The sequence below is a fragment of the Alosa alosa genome, chromosome 13 (assembly GCF_017589495.1).
Source record: "Alosa alosa isolate M-15738 ecotype Scorff River chromosome 13, AALO_Geno_1.1, whole genome shotgun sequence".
Taxonomy (NCBI): domain Eukaryota; kingdom Metazoa; phylum Chordata; class Actinopteri; order Clupeiformes; family Clupeidae; genus Alosa; species Alosa alosa.
The window spans coordinates 25,515,999-25,532,770 of NC_063201.1; the positions used below are offsets into that span (position 1 = coordinate 25,515,999).

The 16,772-nt window shown below is 41.3% G+C and overlaps 1 protein-coding gene across 1 annotated transcript; it reads left to right on the top strand.

Moving 5' to 3' along the window:
• Positions 1–1,026: 1,026 nt before the first annotated feature.
• On the top strand, positions 1,027–12,620 carry LOC125306224 (IgGFc-binding protein-like). Its single transcript, XM_048261453.1, has 11 exons — positions 1,027–1,047; positions 1,224–1,274; positions 1,866–1,916; positions 4,626–4,793; positions 6,322–6,489; positions 7,795–8,129; positions 8,539–9,109; positions 9,282–9,880; positions 10,094–10,670; positions 11,620–12,220; positions 12,502–12,620. Exons 2-10 carry the CDS (start codon positions 1,226–1,228, stop codon positions 12,111–12,113), a joined length of 3,012 nt encoding a protein of 1,003 aa, XP_048117410.1. The 5' UTR covers positions 1,027–1,047; positions 1,224–1,225; the 3' UTR covers positions 12,114–12,220; positions 12,502–12,620.
• Positions 12,621–16,772: the final 4,152 nt, after the last annotated feature.

Consider the following 16,772-nt stretch of genomic DNA (forward strand, 5'->3'; position numbering starts at 1 on the left):
TGCACATCCCACCTTCTGGCAGGTGAAGGACAAAAGAAAACTATACTCAATTTAAAAAATATAATGTCCGCAACACTGCTTTCGACTCCCAATTATTTAATGCACAACAGGCAACGTTTCAACCCTGCTGGGTATTCTTCAGGCAAATGACCAAATTCCTTGTATACGCAACTTGGCCTATAAACCTGATTTACATTTACATTTTTTAAATTTGCGTGCTCGTGTTTTAGGGACATTAGATAGGGGTATAACATTACTCACTTTTCATGCAATTCACTTCATATAGTATAGCAGTACATAAGTCAAGTCTCAACTTTTTTTTTAAGATATTGTTTATATACAAACAATATTAGCTACAGTGGAGACCTTTGGTTATACCAGCTGTAATCCTCTAGATAGAAAGGTCATCTTGCACTTAAATTAAAGCTTATAAACTTGGGAAGTTTGTCATCTACAGTTGATGTAGTGATATGTATAATAAAATGCTTGAAAATGATCACTTTTAATGACAATTTGTCAGACGGACAGACATTTTTTTGTCTTTTGGGGTATGTTGAGGGTGATCCAGCAATCCCCTTTTTTTGCCAGTTTCCCCTATGTGTCAGGATACAAGCTTTTAGGGTTATATGACCATTTATGTAGCTGCAGTACCTTAATATTCACAACATTATTCCGCCATAAGCTTTTCACAAAAATGTTTTTTTTGGCCCCTGAGACCAAACGGGGCCAAGCTGGGGGTGGTCATTATCAACTTGTGATGGCCCAAGGTATAAGATAATAGGAAATAATAGTGAAAAAAGGTAGCAAAAAACATCCTGAGGAGTGGACCTGGCTCCCAGCCTAATACGCATCACTATCCAAACAATATCAATCATGGGTTGTGTCATGCTCTTTCCAATAAAGGATTAAGGTATTAACAGATCCTGTTTCAATCTGTTTACATTTGTTTCAGTATGTTTACATATTGTAATAGCTGAGCAAGTCTACATACTTAAAAGCAGAGCCTTTGTCATAGTTTCAGTGAAATCCATTGGGTTCGAGTCAAAGGTATGGGCATCATTTCTTAGATTCTAAATATGCTTGAATGCTCCTGTCTTTTCATTGAAACCCTTGTCTGCATGTCTGTTCTAATGAATGTACAGGTCACAGAATTATATAATTTAAAGTTATAAAAATTTAAAGTGTTTAAAGGAGGAAGAATATATATGTTGTGTTGTTTTCAGCCATGGACACTAAAACACTATTATTCTGCCTGACTGCTGTGATCGTTTCTGGTAAGACCATTATAACCAGTGATTGATGCCATTTTGAATTACTGGCTTCTAAAATAGTCACATATATCCAGTGAATGCTATATGTTCACTGGACAGCTTGGACGTGTCTGAAAACAGACTTACATAAAGATCTATTTTCCACAAAGTACACTTCAAAGAATAATTTGGTATTCTTCACAAATGAAGAGTTTGGTTCCAAAATGCTATATCTCCATTTTTAAAAACATTACAAAAGTCATGGCATTTAATTGTGTATATCAGGTAATTTCAGTAAAATTGCAATTGTGTTGTTTTGATTGAGTGAAGATAAATCTAACAACAATACCCAATTTTTGAATAACTCAAATATCGAAATAGGTAGGTAGGTTATCAGCCTTAAACATCCGTAAACTTGGTAGGCCAATGGTCATCAGTTGCCTTAGCAGGTTTCTGATCAGTGAGTGGGTTTACAAATCTGCTAAAGTATCCTCAAGATATGACACAGTCTCTGCACTGATCATAGTGTATGGCTGATTTGATTTTTCAGATATATGTGTTTTTAATTTGGAGACATAGACTAGAGGGAATGTAATGTATTGATTTGATTGGCAGTTGGAGTCACCAATGCGACCTCTTATGGTGGGGTAATCATTCACACAGATGGTGAGTAGGCCCACCCTTAGCAAAAATAAGTTTATGGAAGTGTACTGTTGGTCTGCTTATTTTGAACAAAGCATACGTATAGCTTACTTTTTGTGTACTGAACAGAAATACACTATATTAAATTACACTAGGCTTTTACAATAAGTATACATCAAGGTTTAAGTATATCTAATCTATACTTGGTACTTATACTTAAATATACTTAATATACCTATACTGATGGAAAAGTCTAATATTTACTTGTACTTGTAGCCAGAGATTGATCTTTAAGAGGCTGCATGACTTCATTTAATTTCATTCAGGAGATTCTAATATTACCTTTCCAGTAAACTTCACAAAGATCTCATACAGGCTGTTTAAGTTTATTGTTAGCTAGAATGTAATGAAGTATCCAATTTGTTACTTAACTTTGATATCTTAGGTTTTTAAATATATTTTATTTAACATATGTAGGGAAAAAAGAACTTTGTGTAAAGTGACTATTGCCTAATATCTAACACTGTTACTTACCGCAAATGAGGTGGGATGCCGGAGTTTTGTCAGGTCCTCAAGGACATGGGCATCACAGGGGCAGAATACTGAGAAGCCTTCAAAGGGCTAGCTGAAGAGGCAGCTTCGGGCTGTGGCTGAGGAGTTGGGGCTGGACAACATCTAGGGCAGGGGTCGGCAACCTTTTTTGCCTGGAGAGCCACTTTTACCAATTTTTTTTTTTTTTTTTAATCTCAGAAGAGCCACATAAAGACGGTTACAAGAAAAAGTTTGGATATTTAACGTACAGTTACTTTCATTCAACAGAGGATGTTTTAAATACATTTTCTACTAGTTTTAAAACTAATGTGCAAGTAACTTGAAATGTAAAGTGGAATGACAGAAGTATAGCCCTTAAGGCTTCCCATGTAGGCTAAACACCACCCCCTATTTTCCCAGTGTCCTTTGGTATGCAAAGTAACATCATAGCACAACACATGTTTCATAGCACAACACTCAATTTTCATTGACATGTCATTGGCGAAATTGAACATTAGGCCTACCAGAGATTAGATTTAGTGATGGCCTTGGAGTCTGGCTGGCTGCTCATATTCAGTGAGTTTCATGCAAGAATTGAGGCATCATTTAAGGGCAACTCCACGCAAAACTGTCATATATATAACGCCAACTAAATAGCCTACCATGGCATTGTGTTGGCGTTATGGATGTGACAGTTTTGCGCGGAATTGCCCTTAAACGTGAGCGCAGGTTTGTCTTTATATTTTTCATTTGTGAGAAAGATTTCTCACATGCCAGTGGAATAGGGTTAACACAGCAATACTAACTCGTTGCATTTCATTTCAGCCCGCTTGTGTTCGCGCTCGCAAGCTGTGGTTGCTGACGTTCCCTTTTTGACATTTTCCTTATCTAGCCTACAGCAAGCGCACACATTAACACAACAAACGGTCACTGTCTAAGACCACCGAGCTGATAATAAGCAGGGTCGCCCATAACAAATTCGGACTGTCTTGTCCTTCCAGTGCTCTCCAGACTGCCAGCCTCCGGGTTGGTCAGTTATAAAGAACTTTGTTGGTGTTGCATCGTGAAGACACAGCTGTGCGCAGTTTTCACGCGGGTCATCTTTGCCCTTGGACATTTTCAGCCGGTTGGAAATTTGACTAATTTTGTGTTTAATTTTTATTTATTTTATTTATTAATTCGTTTGTTGTATGTCTTGGTGTCATGGGTACGCTGGCGACTACGCCGCTTCGTCCGGCATCTTTTGTGTTTGTTATTTCTTATATGTATGTCTTGGTGTCACGGGTACGCTGGGGACTACGCCGCTCCGTCCGGCATTTATTGTCTTTGTTAGTCTGTGTGTCAATGACAATGTCTTATATGTGGGGCGCTTTGGGTTGCACTCTGTGCATGTTTGCGCTATACAAATAAATCTGACTTGACTTGACTTGACATCAACAATAACAATTAAAGGTAAGTGTTCTCGTTGACATGGAAATGGAAATCGGGTGATTTTGTTTGATATCGACATGGCAAGGAACCGCGAATGTAACAATATTGTGCAGGCTAAGGTTACGGAGTCAAGTGAGGTGGGAAGTTATATAAATTACTCAGATAGACCTACGAACTAAAATAAAATACATTTTAATTAAATAGGCCTACTCATTATTATTTTCAAAAGCTGAGCCGCATCAGAGGGATCAAAGAGCCGCGGGTTGCCGACCCCTGATCTAGGGTGTCAGGAGGAGACCTCTGCCATTGCTCCACCACCAGGAGATGTACTGGGGTTAAAGGAGTTGAACGTCAGTGACCGGTGGTCCCCAGCTGATGACCCAGTAAAGCACCAGGGTGTGAGCCCTGGCTCCTTACAGAGAGAGGCAATGTGGGGTGGGGGTTAACCTTGAAACCTTTTATTGCTTTTAGTCCAGTGTTATTTTATTTTATTTTTTTAAAGAAACATTGATTTTTTTAAAATATATTTTTAGGAGCATTTTGCCATTTATTATATAGGACAGAGAAGAGATGGACAGAAAGCAAGTGGAAGAGAGAGATGGGGTGGGATCGGAAAATGACTCTGGCCGGACTCGAACCCGGGCCCCGTTGCCCACCACCCCACCTTAACCTAGGCACTGGAGGACGTGTGGCAGGCAGCAATGCCATGCAGGTCTGAACACAAACCTGTACTGCAAACTATCATAACACTATTTCCTTTGCTGTTTCCAGGTAATCCCACTATTAATGGAAATGCCAAAGGTGCAGTTTGCGTCTTCCCTTTCGTGTATAAACGCACAATGTACTGGAAATGCACCAGCATTAATCATAACAAGCCATGGTGTGCGACTACACACAACTATAACAGGAATAAGAGATGGGGAGAGTGTATTAGTTTAGGTAAGAAATTATTATTTTACTGGGACATGGTTCACTTCTTTATGAAAATCTGTTGGTGATTTATTGTAATCTCACAATGAAAACATTAGGAAAAATCCAACCTTGAAGGGAAGCAAATTTATTCTGAGCAAAAGGAAAATCTCATAAAGAAATAAATATGTTTAACAAAAACACGTTGCTCACAATTATTGGGACCCCTGCTTGTAATACCTTCTTGAAGCCTCCCTTTGCCAAAAAAACAGCTTGTGCTATTCTTGTGCGACACCCCATAAAGTTGGAGAATACAAAGCAAGGGATTTAAGAAAGTTGGTCTTCACAAAATCTCCCTAGATCGTCCAGATTCCTAGGTCCACACTTGTGCATTCTCCTCTTTGACTCACCCCACTGTTTTTCTATGGAGTTTAGATCAGGGAACTGATATGGCAATGCCCGAGGCTTGATTTTGTGTTCAGCAAACCATATTTGTTTTGATCTGGACGTTTGTTTTGGTTCATTGACCTGATGAATGACCCAATCATGACTAACTTTTAGTGTTGGCAGAGATTGACAGATTTCCTTTGAAAATGTTCAAGTTTGTCTTGGTGTTCATGATACCATGCACCTTAATTAGATTCCCAAGGCCTTTGGGAATAAAAACAGCCCCACAATAGCACAGCCCCTCCACCATAATTCTCATTAGGCATGGCGTTCTTTTCAGTATAGTCATTCTTCTGTACACGCCAAACACACCTAATGTGTTTCTAGCCAAAGAGTGCAATTTTCATTTCATCTGACAATAGACCACACTTCCAGACAAAGTCACTGTACCATTCAGCAACTCTTGCCGCTTACATTGATAATTAAGTGGACAGGCTTTTACCTGACATGCCCTCTAAATAATCTATTAGCAGTGAGGTCACTTTTGAAGATTTTTTGGGGGACTTGGTGACCCCAAGATGATACCTTTGTCTGTAACTCTCCAACAGTGGTTCCTATGGAATTTTTTACCTATCTTACCATCTTCCATACTGTACATGGGGGCAATATACCCATGGGTCTTTGTCCAAGCATGTTTGTCACATTTCCAGATGATTAGAACCTTTTAATCATTGTTTTAACTGTACATATAGGCATTTTCAACAAAGTACTTTTCATAAACATTCTCTGACTTATGAATGTCAACACACTTTCTTGTTAATTTAAATGTAGCGTATTCTCTTGTCTTTCCGATGTTGAAAAATGACTAGAGGATTCAGCCTCTGTGTGACTTTATTTTCATACCGTAGTGAAAAAGAAAGTCATGAACTACTTCTGAAAGTTCACAGACAATATAAATAAGTTGGAATTAGACAGGAAAATGCTTCTGTTAGGTTTTGTATATAAGATTTTTCAGGGGTGCCAATATTTGTGAGCAGCATATTTTCATTGAAAATATTTATTTCTTTATGAGTTTCCTTTTTCTCAAAATAAATTTGCTTCCAAATGTGCAGGTCTGAACACAAACCTGTACTGCAAACTATCATAACACTATTTCCTTTGCTGTTTCCAGGTAATCCCACTATTAATGGAAATGCCAAAGGTGCAGTTTGCGTCTTCCCTTTCGTGTATAAACGCACAATGTACTGGAAATGCACCAGCATTAACCATAACAAGCCATGGTGTGCGACCACATACAACTTCGACAAGGATAAGAGATGGGGAGAGTGTACTGACTTAGGTAAGAAATGAGTATTTTACTGGGACATGGTTAAGTTCTTTATGAAATGTAACACCTGAAGTAAGTTTGTACTAGAGATGTGGCAATCTTACAATGAGTGATATTGGTTTTGGAGCTAGTGTTGATAACCTACAATACTTATGTTTACTGACTGATTCCGGACCTTGACGCAATTGGATAACACTACGACCAATGTTTACTGACTAATTCGTTGCAGCACTGTCGTCATCTGTTTAGCTCGCCTCATGGCCCACTTACATCAGATAAACCGATGTGATTGGTTCCTCGCGATGCAAGGGGTAAAAGTAACGTGCATCATTACTCATTGCCAGAGTGTCTCGCAGAGACAATTGTGCTTTCGCGAGAACTCTTGAAATTCCCAGGGTACACAGCGCATTGAATGCGTGTGAATCCTGGAATCCTGCGTTTGCTATTGTTATTGCCATGGTTTACGTGTGGTAATGAATGAAGCCATGCAGCATTATGCGTCAAGGAGATTAGACTACGCTAGATCACATAGGGTACTCTACATCATGGTTTGTCTGTTTATTGTATGATTAAACACAATTAAAAAAAGCTACAGACCATATTCATAGACTTTGGTGGAAAAGTGTAGTTTGGGTGAAGACATTCCATTTTGAAGCTAATCCAAGTCATTTAATTATTTTTTTGAATTCGGTTTCATGTTCACGAAAGCTGGCAACAATTTGGCCTTGGCCTTATACGCACCGATGTATGTGGAGGTGCGAGTGTGACAGTTTTTGCAATGATGTCATTAAAGGGACACCAGGCAAGCCTGATGCTTTTTCTCTATGAAACTCCCCCTCACTCGGTCTGAAGCTCTTTTCCTTTTGTTTGCATCTTCCGTCAGAGTTTTCTGATCCTGCTTTGGTCGGCGGGTATGATACACTGAACTTGCAAAAGGGATATTCTTCCTACAGGCAGTAGGGGCGGGCGAGAGAGTCTTCATTCGCCCTGTAATGAGTCATTTAACCATATACCGACTTACGAAGATGAGTAATTAACACGAAAACGTTGCCTGGTGTCCCTTTAAAATAGTGTAACCCCGCTACACCACTGTGTCTGTGTTCACACATCAGAGGAAACCTGCTCGGCTTTGGGTGATCCCCATTACAGAACCTTTGATGCCTTAACAATATGATAAATGAGATTGTTAATGAAAATTGTTTACGAATCTTAAGTATGAACTGAATTAACACTGAAATGATCCGAATATAGCCAAACTGCATTGCAAAATCCTCTCAATGTATAATTTTTGTAAAATAAAAAATCATATTTTTTTAGTTGTACCAACTCCATCACCTGACCCTTGTGATGGTATCACATGTGGGGAGAAGCAGGAATGCAAGAGAGGTGCCTGCGTTCACACATCAGAGGAGACCTGCTCGGCTCTGGGTGATCCCCATTACAGAACCTTTGATGGGAAACGCTACGACTTCCAAGGCACCTGCACCTACACCATGGCTGAGGTTCTGAAAAAAGAGGCAGGCCTTGTTCCCTTCACAGTCCTGGCCAAGAATAACCACAGAGGCAACAAATGGGTGGCGTATGTCAGGAAGGTCACAGTTACTGTGTACAATCACACCGTGACCATCAGCGAAAAAAGGGCCAGAGCCGAGGTAAGGAATAAAGGTTTTTTTTTTTTTTTTTGTTGTTGTCAAATAAAGATGGCTGGCTGACTGAGCAATGCATCAATCCCCTAAACATTTAAGACCCCACTATGAATTGATCTGATGACTTTCCAAAGAGCAGCTCAGGGAAATAGTCAAGTGGCACATTCACATGAAAATGTTTGGACCAAACCAATAGCTATATTTTAGTATTTCACTGGTTGCTTGCTGATTAAGCGGTGGCTTTCTGAAGAGGAGATAAGGACTGCATTCCATTTTTAATCGATATTTTCGTAGAGCTAATTTATATTTTTTGTGCCCTGGATTTAAAATGTTACTGACTTATAGTGTGAATCAAAATAAATAATCTAAAAGGTTTTAGTTTTGTTGATGTTCCAATACCCCACTTCTTCACCAGGTGGATGGTGAAATTGTTTACCTGCCTGTGAGTCTAGCGGGGGGAAAGCTCCAGGTAGTCCACAGAGGCAGGAATGCTGTTCTGACAACAAAGTTTGGGCTGAAAGTCACATACGACTGGAATATGATGCTGCGCATCACAGCACCAAGCAGCTACTTTCGTACACTGGGCGGATTGTGTGGGAATTACAACGGTGACCGCAAGGATGAATGGACCACCCGCTCTGGAAGTCGACTTTCCTCTGCCCTCGAGTTCGCAAAGAGTTGGAAAATGCAGGATGGGGACTTGTTTTGCTATGACGACTGTCGTGGGAAATGCCCCAGTTGCTCGGCAGCCCAGAAAAATGAATTTAGTGGGGTAGAGTACTGTGGCCTCATCACTGACACCAAGAGTGTATTTGCCAAATGCATAAATAAAGTTGACCCTGGTATGTTCTTCGACAACTGTGTGTATGACACCTGCATCAATAACGGCATCAGAAGCTTCCTCTGTGACAACATTGAAAATTATGTGGATGAATGCATGGCTGCGGGCATCAAGATCAATGGCTGGAGAACTCTTGCAAACTGTCGTAAGTGTGTTTAACCATGAGACCATGAGAAAATGATATAATTCCATGTTCTTAGTTTTTAAGCAGAAGAGTATTCAACATGTTATCTGATTGATGACATACTGTAGCCTGTAGTTACTGTAGCCTGTTCGGTGATGTGTTGTTCTATTCTTTTCCCCACTGTTACTCACAGCGATGGACTGTCCTGCAAATAGCCACTATGAAGCATGTGGGCCAGCGTGCGCAGCCTCCTGTGCTGAGAGAAATGCCCCATCCACGTGTCAGGAGCCCTGCGTAGAGGGCTGCCAGTGTAACAAGGGCTTTGTGCTCAGTGGTGAAACGTGTGTGCCAGTGAGCTCATGTGGCTGCACCAGTGGAGGGCGCTATTACCCTCCAGGACAGACATTTTGGGCTGACAACACGTGCACTAAAAAATGCACATGCACGTCTGGAACCCTGCAGTGCACTGTAACCAAGTGCAAGAGTTCTGAAGTGTGTTCTTTGAGGAATGGTGTGAGAGACTGTTACCCACTGTCTTATGGTACCTGCCGTGGCTCCGGTGACCCACACTACCGCTCGTTTGATGGCAAGAAATTTGACTTCCAAGGAACATGCACATACCTCTTGTCCAAAGTAATCAGCACTACAGATCCTTCTCTGAAACCTTTTGAGGTGCAGGTCCAGAATGAGAACCGAGGCCGAAACAAGGCAGTGGCATACACCAAGACAGCCTTGATAAAAGTGTATGGACACACCATTGTTTTGAGCAGCGACAATCCCGGCAGAGTCATGGTAAGTTCTTTTATTTATGAAGCTGTAACTAATCTATAACTTTGACATCAAACTTCAACTTAAAAATCAACAATGCATACATTATTTTTGTTTGATTTCTGTGGTACACAGTTATGTATAACACAAAAGACAACACATTTTGTATGTGATGTTGTAAATTCTCTGTGAAAGAGCATCCTTAACTGACTCTAAATCCTATGTCTTCCTGTAAAGCTTAACAACACGTTTGTAAACCTGCCACTGGCATTGGAAAATGGACGACTGTCAATTTTCCGAAGAGGCCGGGCTGGAGTGGTCAAAACTGATTTTGGCCTGGAAATGCAGTTTGACTGGAGAAGCTACGTGTCAGTTACTGTCCCAAGCACCTACCAAGGAGTGCTAGGTGGCCTGTGTGGAAACTTCAATGGCCATGGAAACGATGACATGCTCACACCCAACAAAACCCCTGCCAAAAATCCAACGGAGTTTGGTGAAAGCTGGAAAGTGAAGAATGATTCTCGGTGCAAAGACACTGAAAAATGTGAGGGCAAGACGTGCCTTAAGTGTGACATCAACTCAAAGCAGAATGAGCCGTTCCAAAAACCCTGCAGCATCCTCACAGACAAGACTGGTCCTTTCAAGGACTGTCACAGCAAAGAGGATCCAGAGCAGTACTATGAAGACTGTGTTTATGACATGTGCATGTATCAGGGCCACTCCTCTGCACTTTGCAACGCCCTCAGCACGTACACCTCCGTGTGCCAGGAGGCAAAAGCCAGGATCGACGTCTGGAGAACAGAGTCACTTTGTCGTGAGTACAACAATTTTTCAGGAGAGCAATTAAGGCCACGTAAACAATGTGTTTGATCCAACAGTGCTGCAGAGCACAACAAGTTCTTCTTTATGATGTTATGCTGCTTCTAACGTGACTGATTATATACAGCGGAAGATCACGCAGTAACAGAGTTACAATCCCACTAAATTTTTTTGCATCACTTAGCAATTAATGAACCAAAATGTAAGAACAATATGTCAGTATGTACCTACATGTACTTCAATGGTAACACAAAATGGTCTAATGAAATTAAATCTTTATATGATTTGTATGTGTCTTTATATGACAGAAAGTGCTCGGTAACAGAGTTACAGAAAATCAACATCACATTTTTACCATAAAAGTCAACATCATCAAACATGCAGTTCTCAAATATAATCCAGCTACAAGCTGATGGGTGTACAGTCACTAGATGTACAAGTACAAATTAATTTATTTCATGGCCCCCCATGGACAGAATTTCACGAAACTTGGCATGCACCCAAAGGCTTTTAGCGTGGCAATACACATCACATTTGGTGCTGTTCAGAACATCTCAGCTGAAGATATAGAAAGAATTCTGTAACTTTGCTGTAACTAATTATTTTCATTTCTGGGCTTAATGCAATTGAGGGGGGGGGGGGGGCTTTCATGGTAACAGAGTACAGAGTTACCGTAATGGAGTTACAGACCAGCCTATTTTAAAACTTTGATACCTTTAACATACCTGTTTTATAAATGTTAACTAATTGGTAATCATACCAAATGTGTTTTGTAGAGATGTATAAACTGTTATTTTTTACTCTGGATGTTAACATGGGCGCAATCTTCCCCTACTACTTATAATAACTCACTTTGACATGATGTAAAGCAATCCAAGTTGTCATCTTCTCTGTTGTCAGCACACTCATTTCACAAAGAGATGTGTATGGTTTCTTTTTGGCAGCGCTGGCTTGCAAAGCAAACAGCCACTACGAGGCTTGTCCGTCCAGCTGTTCTGCGATGTGTCCCGGAACTGATGAGCCAGAAGGCTGCGAAAACACTCCCTGCAGTGAGGGCTGCGAGTGCGATGACGGCTTTGCGCTGAGTGACGAACAGTGTGTGCCACAGGAGCAGTGTGGTTGTGTGCACAAGGGCCGCTACTACCAGCAAGGCCAGGTGTTCTTCCTCGACGACCAGTGCAAGGGCCGTTGTGTGTGTGGAAACGACGGCAGGGTGCAGTGCCAAAGCGATTTCTCCTGTGGGCCCAATGAAGTGTGCCGCATCCAGGACGGGGCCGAGGGCTGCTTCCCACCACCACAGCCACCTGCTCCGTATCTGGGACAGGACACTATCACTCCTTTGACAACAGGGACTTCAGCGTTCCTGGCAACTGTGTGTACAAAATGGCAGAGGTCACCCAAGACAATGATGGTAAAAGGGTTCCCTTCAGTGTGGTAGTCCATCAGGAATCTGCAACTAATGATCCAACGGTTACCCGTAGTGTCCAAATAGAAGTCAATGATAACAACATCGTCATGCTTCCTGGAAGAATCTGGGAAGTAATGGTAATTGAGTCATCTTCTGCATATTTCTAACTGTCCTCTGTTCTACTTTATCTCTTAGATTCCTGAGAAAAACATACTTTTATTTTACTTATACTTTTAAATCTTACGTTTTTTTTATGCTAGAGTTAGGTACATACAATGGTTCATTTCTGTCAAAGCCTTGTGAGCATTTCACATCCATATTGAATTCAGAAAGTCCTAAATGACAATGAGCTGATTTTTGTTTTATTGCCTTCCCCTCCTTTCATTGATTTGCCATTTCTCTCCCTCTCCAATGACAGCTGGATGGCATCCGAGTGAATCTCCCTCTCCAACTGGACGACGGGAAGGTGCAAGTCTATCACAATGGACACGTCATCGTTCTGCAGACTAACTTTGGCTTAGAGGTGACATATGACACCATCTCCATGGTCAGAGTGGACATGCCATCCTCTTACAAAGGCGTGCTGTTGGGCCTCTGTGGCAACTACAACGGCAACCCAGTTGATGATTTCGTCTTACCCGGAGGTGCCCAGGCCTCCTCGGCAGTAGCGTTTGCTGAGGGCTGGGTTGTGGATCAGAAGGGTGTGAAATGTCAGACAGGCTGTGGGTCCCAGTGTCCTACTCCATCACCGCAGGGCAAAAAGTTGTGCGACATCTTGAAAGACAAAAAGAGTCCATTTTCAAAGTGCCACGCAACTGTGCCACCACAGGAGTACTTTGACAAATGTGTGAAAGACGTTTCGGAGCAAGGGGGCAGTGAAGATGTCCTTTGCCAACACTTGCAGAACTACGTTGCTGTCTGCCAGGAATCTGGGGGTTCAGTTGACAGCTGGCGAAACAAGACACTTTGTCGTGAGTGTTTCTAATAAAATGTACTGTATATATGTTGTGCACTGTATTTGCTCTTTCCATTTGAGCTAGATGTCACAGTAAACGTAACTCCTAGATAGATAGATAGATAGATAGATAGATAGATAGATAGATAGATACTTTTATTGATCCCCAGGGGAAATTCAAGACTCCTGAAGAAATTCAAGACTCAAAACTCCTGCTGCTAGCACTGGAATATTTTAATGATCCCTTTCACTCTTATACTGTTGAAATCATCAGAGTTCTGGGTAGACTGAATTTCATTTTCTGATACATAGATATATATACTTTATTGATCCCCAAGGGGAAATTCAAGACATTTTCTGTCATGACCCAGCTCTTTAGAATAGTACCTCCTGTCCTACCAACAACTTGACATGTAAATATAGCACTTAGCACTTGACTATCCTCCTTCTAGAACTGTCACTTGGTTCTATGTGAGTAGTACTTATTGCTGCTCTAACATGTCCCTGACTGTCACACTTTACCTTGATTGTTTCCCCTTTTTTGTAAGTCTCTTTGGATAAAAGCATCAACTAAATGACTACATGGAGATGTACATTTTGTTTTCTTTTCCAATTCTCTCTGTCGTAGCTATGACGTGCCCAAAGAACAGTCAGTATGAGCTCTGTGCCGATACCTGCTCCACTACCTGTGCCAGTCTCACCACGCCTCAGAAGTGCTCACATTGCCAGGAGGGGTGCGAGTGTAAGGATGGTTTTGCCTTTGATGGTGGAGAATGTAGGCCACTGGGGAAATGTGGCTGTGAAGTTGATGGACGCTATTACAAGGTGTGTGTGTGTGCTTTTCTTTCTTTTGGCATGTTTTGTTTACCAATTTCAAGATGAAGACTAATGAAAAAAAGACAGCTTCTGATCACAGAGCACAAGCTGAGCTGGACTGCTGGCCTTAGTTACTACTTTTCACGACAAAGCTGGATTTTCCAAATCATCATGTCATAGTAGTGTAGTGTTGTGTATGTGTCTCAGTATGTGCACGTGTGTTTTCCTGCAGTCTGGGGAGACAGTGATGAATGAGGACTGCCAGGAGAAGTGCACCTGTGTAGATGGTGTGTTTTCATGTGAGAATACCAAGTGCACAGTGAAACAAGTCTGTGACATCAGGGAAGGAATAAGAAACTGCCATCAAGTGGGTGAGTCTCCTGTAAAAAATATATATTTCAAAGTTCAGAAAGAATTAATATCATAAAAAATGAAATGAAATGAATTGTTGATGCTAACTATTGAAAACAACATCTCCGGGACAGATCCCTGTGAGGCAAAGAATTGCCGTGAAAAAGAAACGTGTGTCAAGAATGGCTCCGATGTCCACTGTGTGGCGATGTCCAACTCCACCTGCCGGATAGTGGGGGACCCACACTACCAAAGCTTCGATGGCAAGCTGTTCTCTTACCAGGGCTCATGCACATACACACTGGTTCAGACGACAGGTCTGGACAAAACACTTACTCCTTTCAGTATTGTGGCCAAAACCGAGAGGGAGAGTCAGGACAGAGGGGCCTACTTAAAAACTGTAACAGTCAACATGGAAGGTGTCCAGATCGTTGTTGTCTATGGTGACCCCGGCAAAGTGCAGGTCCGTAACATCTAACTTAAATCTTATTTTCTACACCTTTAAATCTATTTTTTTATGCATTTACTAAAACTGTGTCAATTATTAAACATGTTCAGTATGCAAAAGAGGACGGAATTTAAATCTAGGCTTGACGCTGATCATTACATATGTTTCTCAGGTTTATGGCTCCACTTACAACCTCCCCGTTACTCTCAAGTCTGGGAGGATCAGAATTACTCAGGAGTCCTACAGGGGTTTCATTAAGACCGACTTCGGAGTGGAGATCACTTTCGACTGGGGCGAGGTTCTCTACGTCACTGTGCTTAGCAGCTACTATAAGAACCTGCAGGGCATGTGCGGTACCTACAACGGAGACCAGGCTGACGATTTCTCCATGCCTAATGGCTCCACCATCCCCAGCCTTAAGAAGTGGGCAGAAGCCTGGAGCCTTCCTGAAGCCAACAGCACCTGCCTGCACTCCTGCCCAGGCCAGTGCCCTGTCTGTACGGCAGACGACACGTCGCTTTATACAGAGAAGGAATACTGTGGCGAGATCGGAGTGGAGAGTGGTGCTTTCGCTGCCTGTCACGCCAAGGTTCTGCCAGAGAAGCTGTTGGAAGACTGCCTTTACAACATGTGCATCCACAAAGGAGACAAGCAGATGCTGTGCAAGGTCATGACCAATTATGCCACAATCTGCCAGCTGAAAGGTGCTGACGTTTCTAAACAGTGGCTACAAACACTCGACTGTTGTAAGTGGTATTATCTCTCTCAGTCAATTTAGTGTGTATTAGTTGAGTTGCGCTTAACGCATCCAAGTGACATTCTTCCATTGACTTGCATTGTATTTAATACAGCGGCCACACATGGTACAATGTCGTATTACAAGAAAGAGAGCCAACAGATACAACAGTGAGCGTGTTACATCAGAACAGTCACTTCTTGTTGTTTCTTCACATTATTTTGCTATTTTTAGGTCATTTTGAATGTTTCAAACAAAAAAACAAAAACTCCACATAGCACCTTGAAGGGAAATGGCTCAGTGGATGTGGTTGCTTGTAGGACTATAACCCTGCAATGAATCATTGTTATAATTTACTTAAAGGGGCTTTACTTTAAAGATCTACATAGACAAAATTACTTAATATTGTTCAATTGTTGTTTCACTTCCACAGAAGTCTGACGAGAAGGGGATTAGTTGCTGAAGAAGATACTAACATAAAACCAGTGGAGATATCTCTACACGGAAACCAAACTGCAGCAATTTACCAATCAGCTATTTTGATCTCCTCCTTTTTCATCCAGAGTATAAGAGTTAAAAAAATATTCTTCTAAGTAAAAAGCCATATAACTAAGGCTATGCATATATCATGTAGCAGTACCTACCTATTTGTAGTGCTGTGTAAATCACATGCATTGTGATTTGTTATAACATGTACTGTTTATCTATCTATATACAATAAACGTAGCTAGTCATGCACAACAATTCTGTTTCGATCTTTTAATCTTCTAATTTTAATATTTTGTTCATACGTATGCAAGAACATCTTAAGACTTTCTGTGTGTGTATGTTTGTAAATTAATAGAACCCAAAATATTCTCACTAGCTGAACAGTCACCATCATTATTGTCTACTATCTGCAGTGTTTAGTGGTGAAATGTCACAGAAATTCATAAGCGGAGGGGAATGAATCTATAAATGTGCAATTTACTGTGCGTCAGCTCTTTCCTTCACACAAACATAAACAATGAATGTCATTAATATAAATGAATATGAATAGCACTCTGCAGCTAAAATGCATCAGGGTTGGGTTTTAATCCTTTGAATACTTTTATCTGAGACAGCATGGAAAACAAGGAAAACAATTTAACAAGACTATAAATATGGCATATCAGAGCAATATCTCAATACTGTGGATATTCACATTATTAACATGTACAGTAGAGGACTGTTAGGCCCGTTTCACACCGGGTGCGTGGCGTTAGCGTGTCAGCTACGTGGCGTGTCCGGGCTCCCATGTTAACCTTGCACACCGCCTGCGTGACACGCACGTCTCAAGCGCAGCTCGAGCCGCGCCAAAAACGCGTGAATGCTAGGAATAGGCCTCACGCCTATTTTTCACGC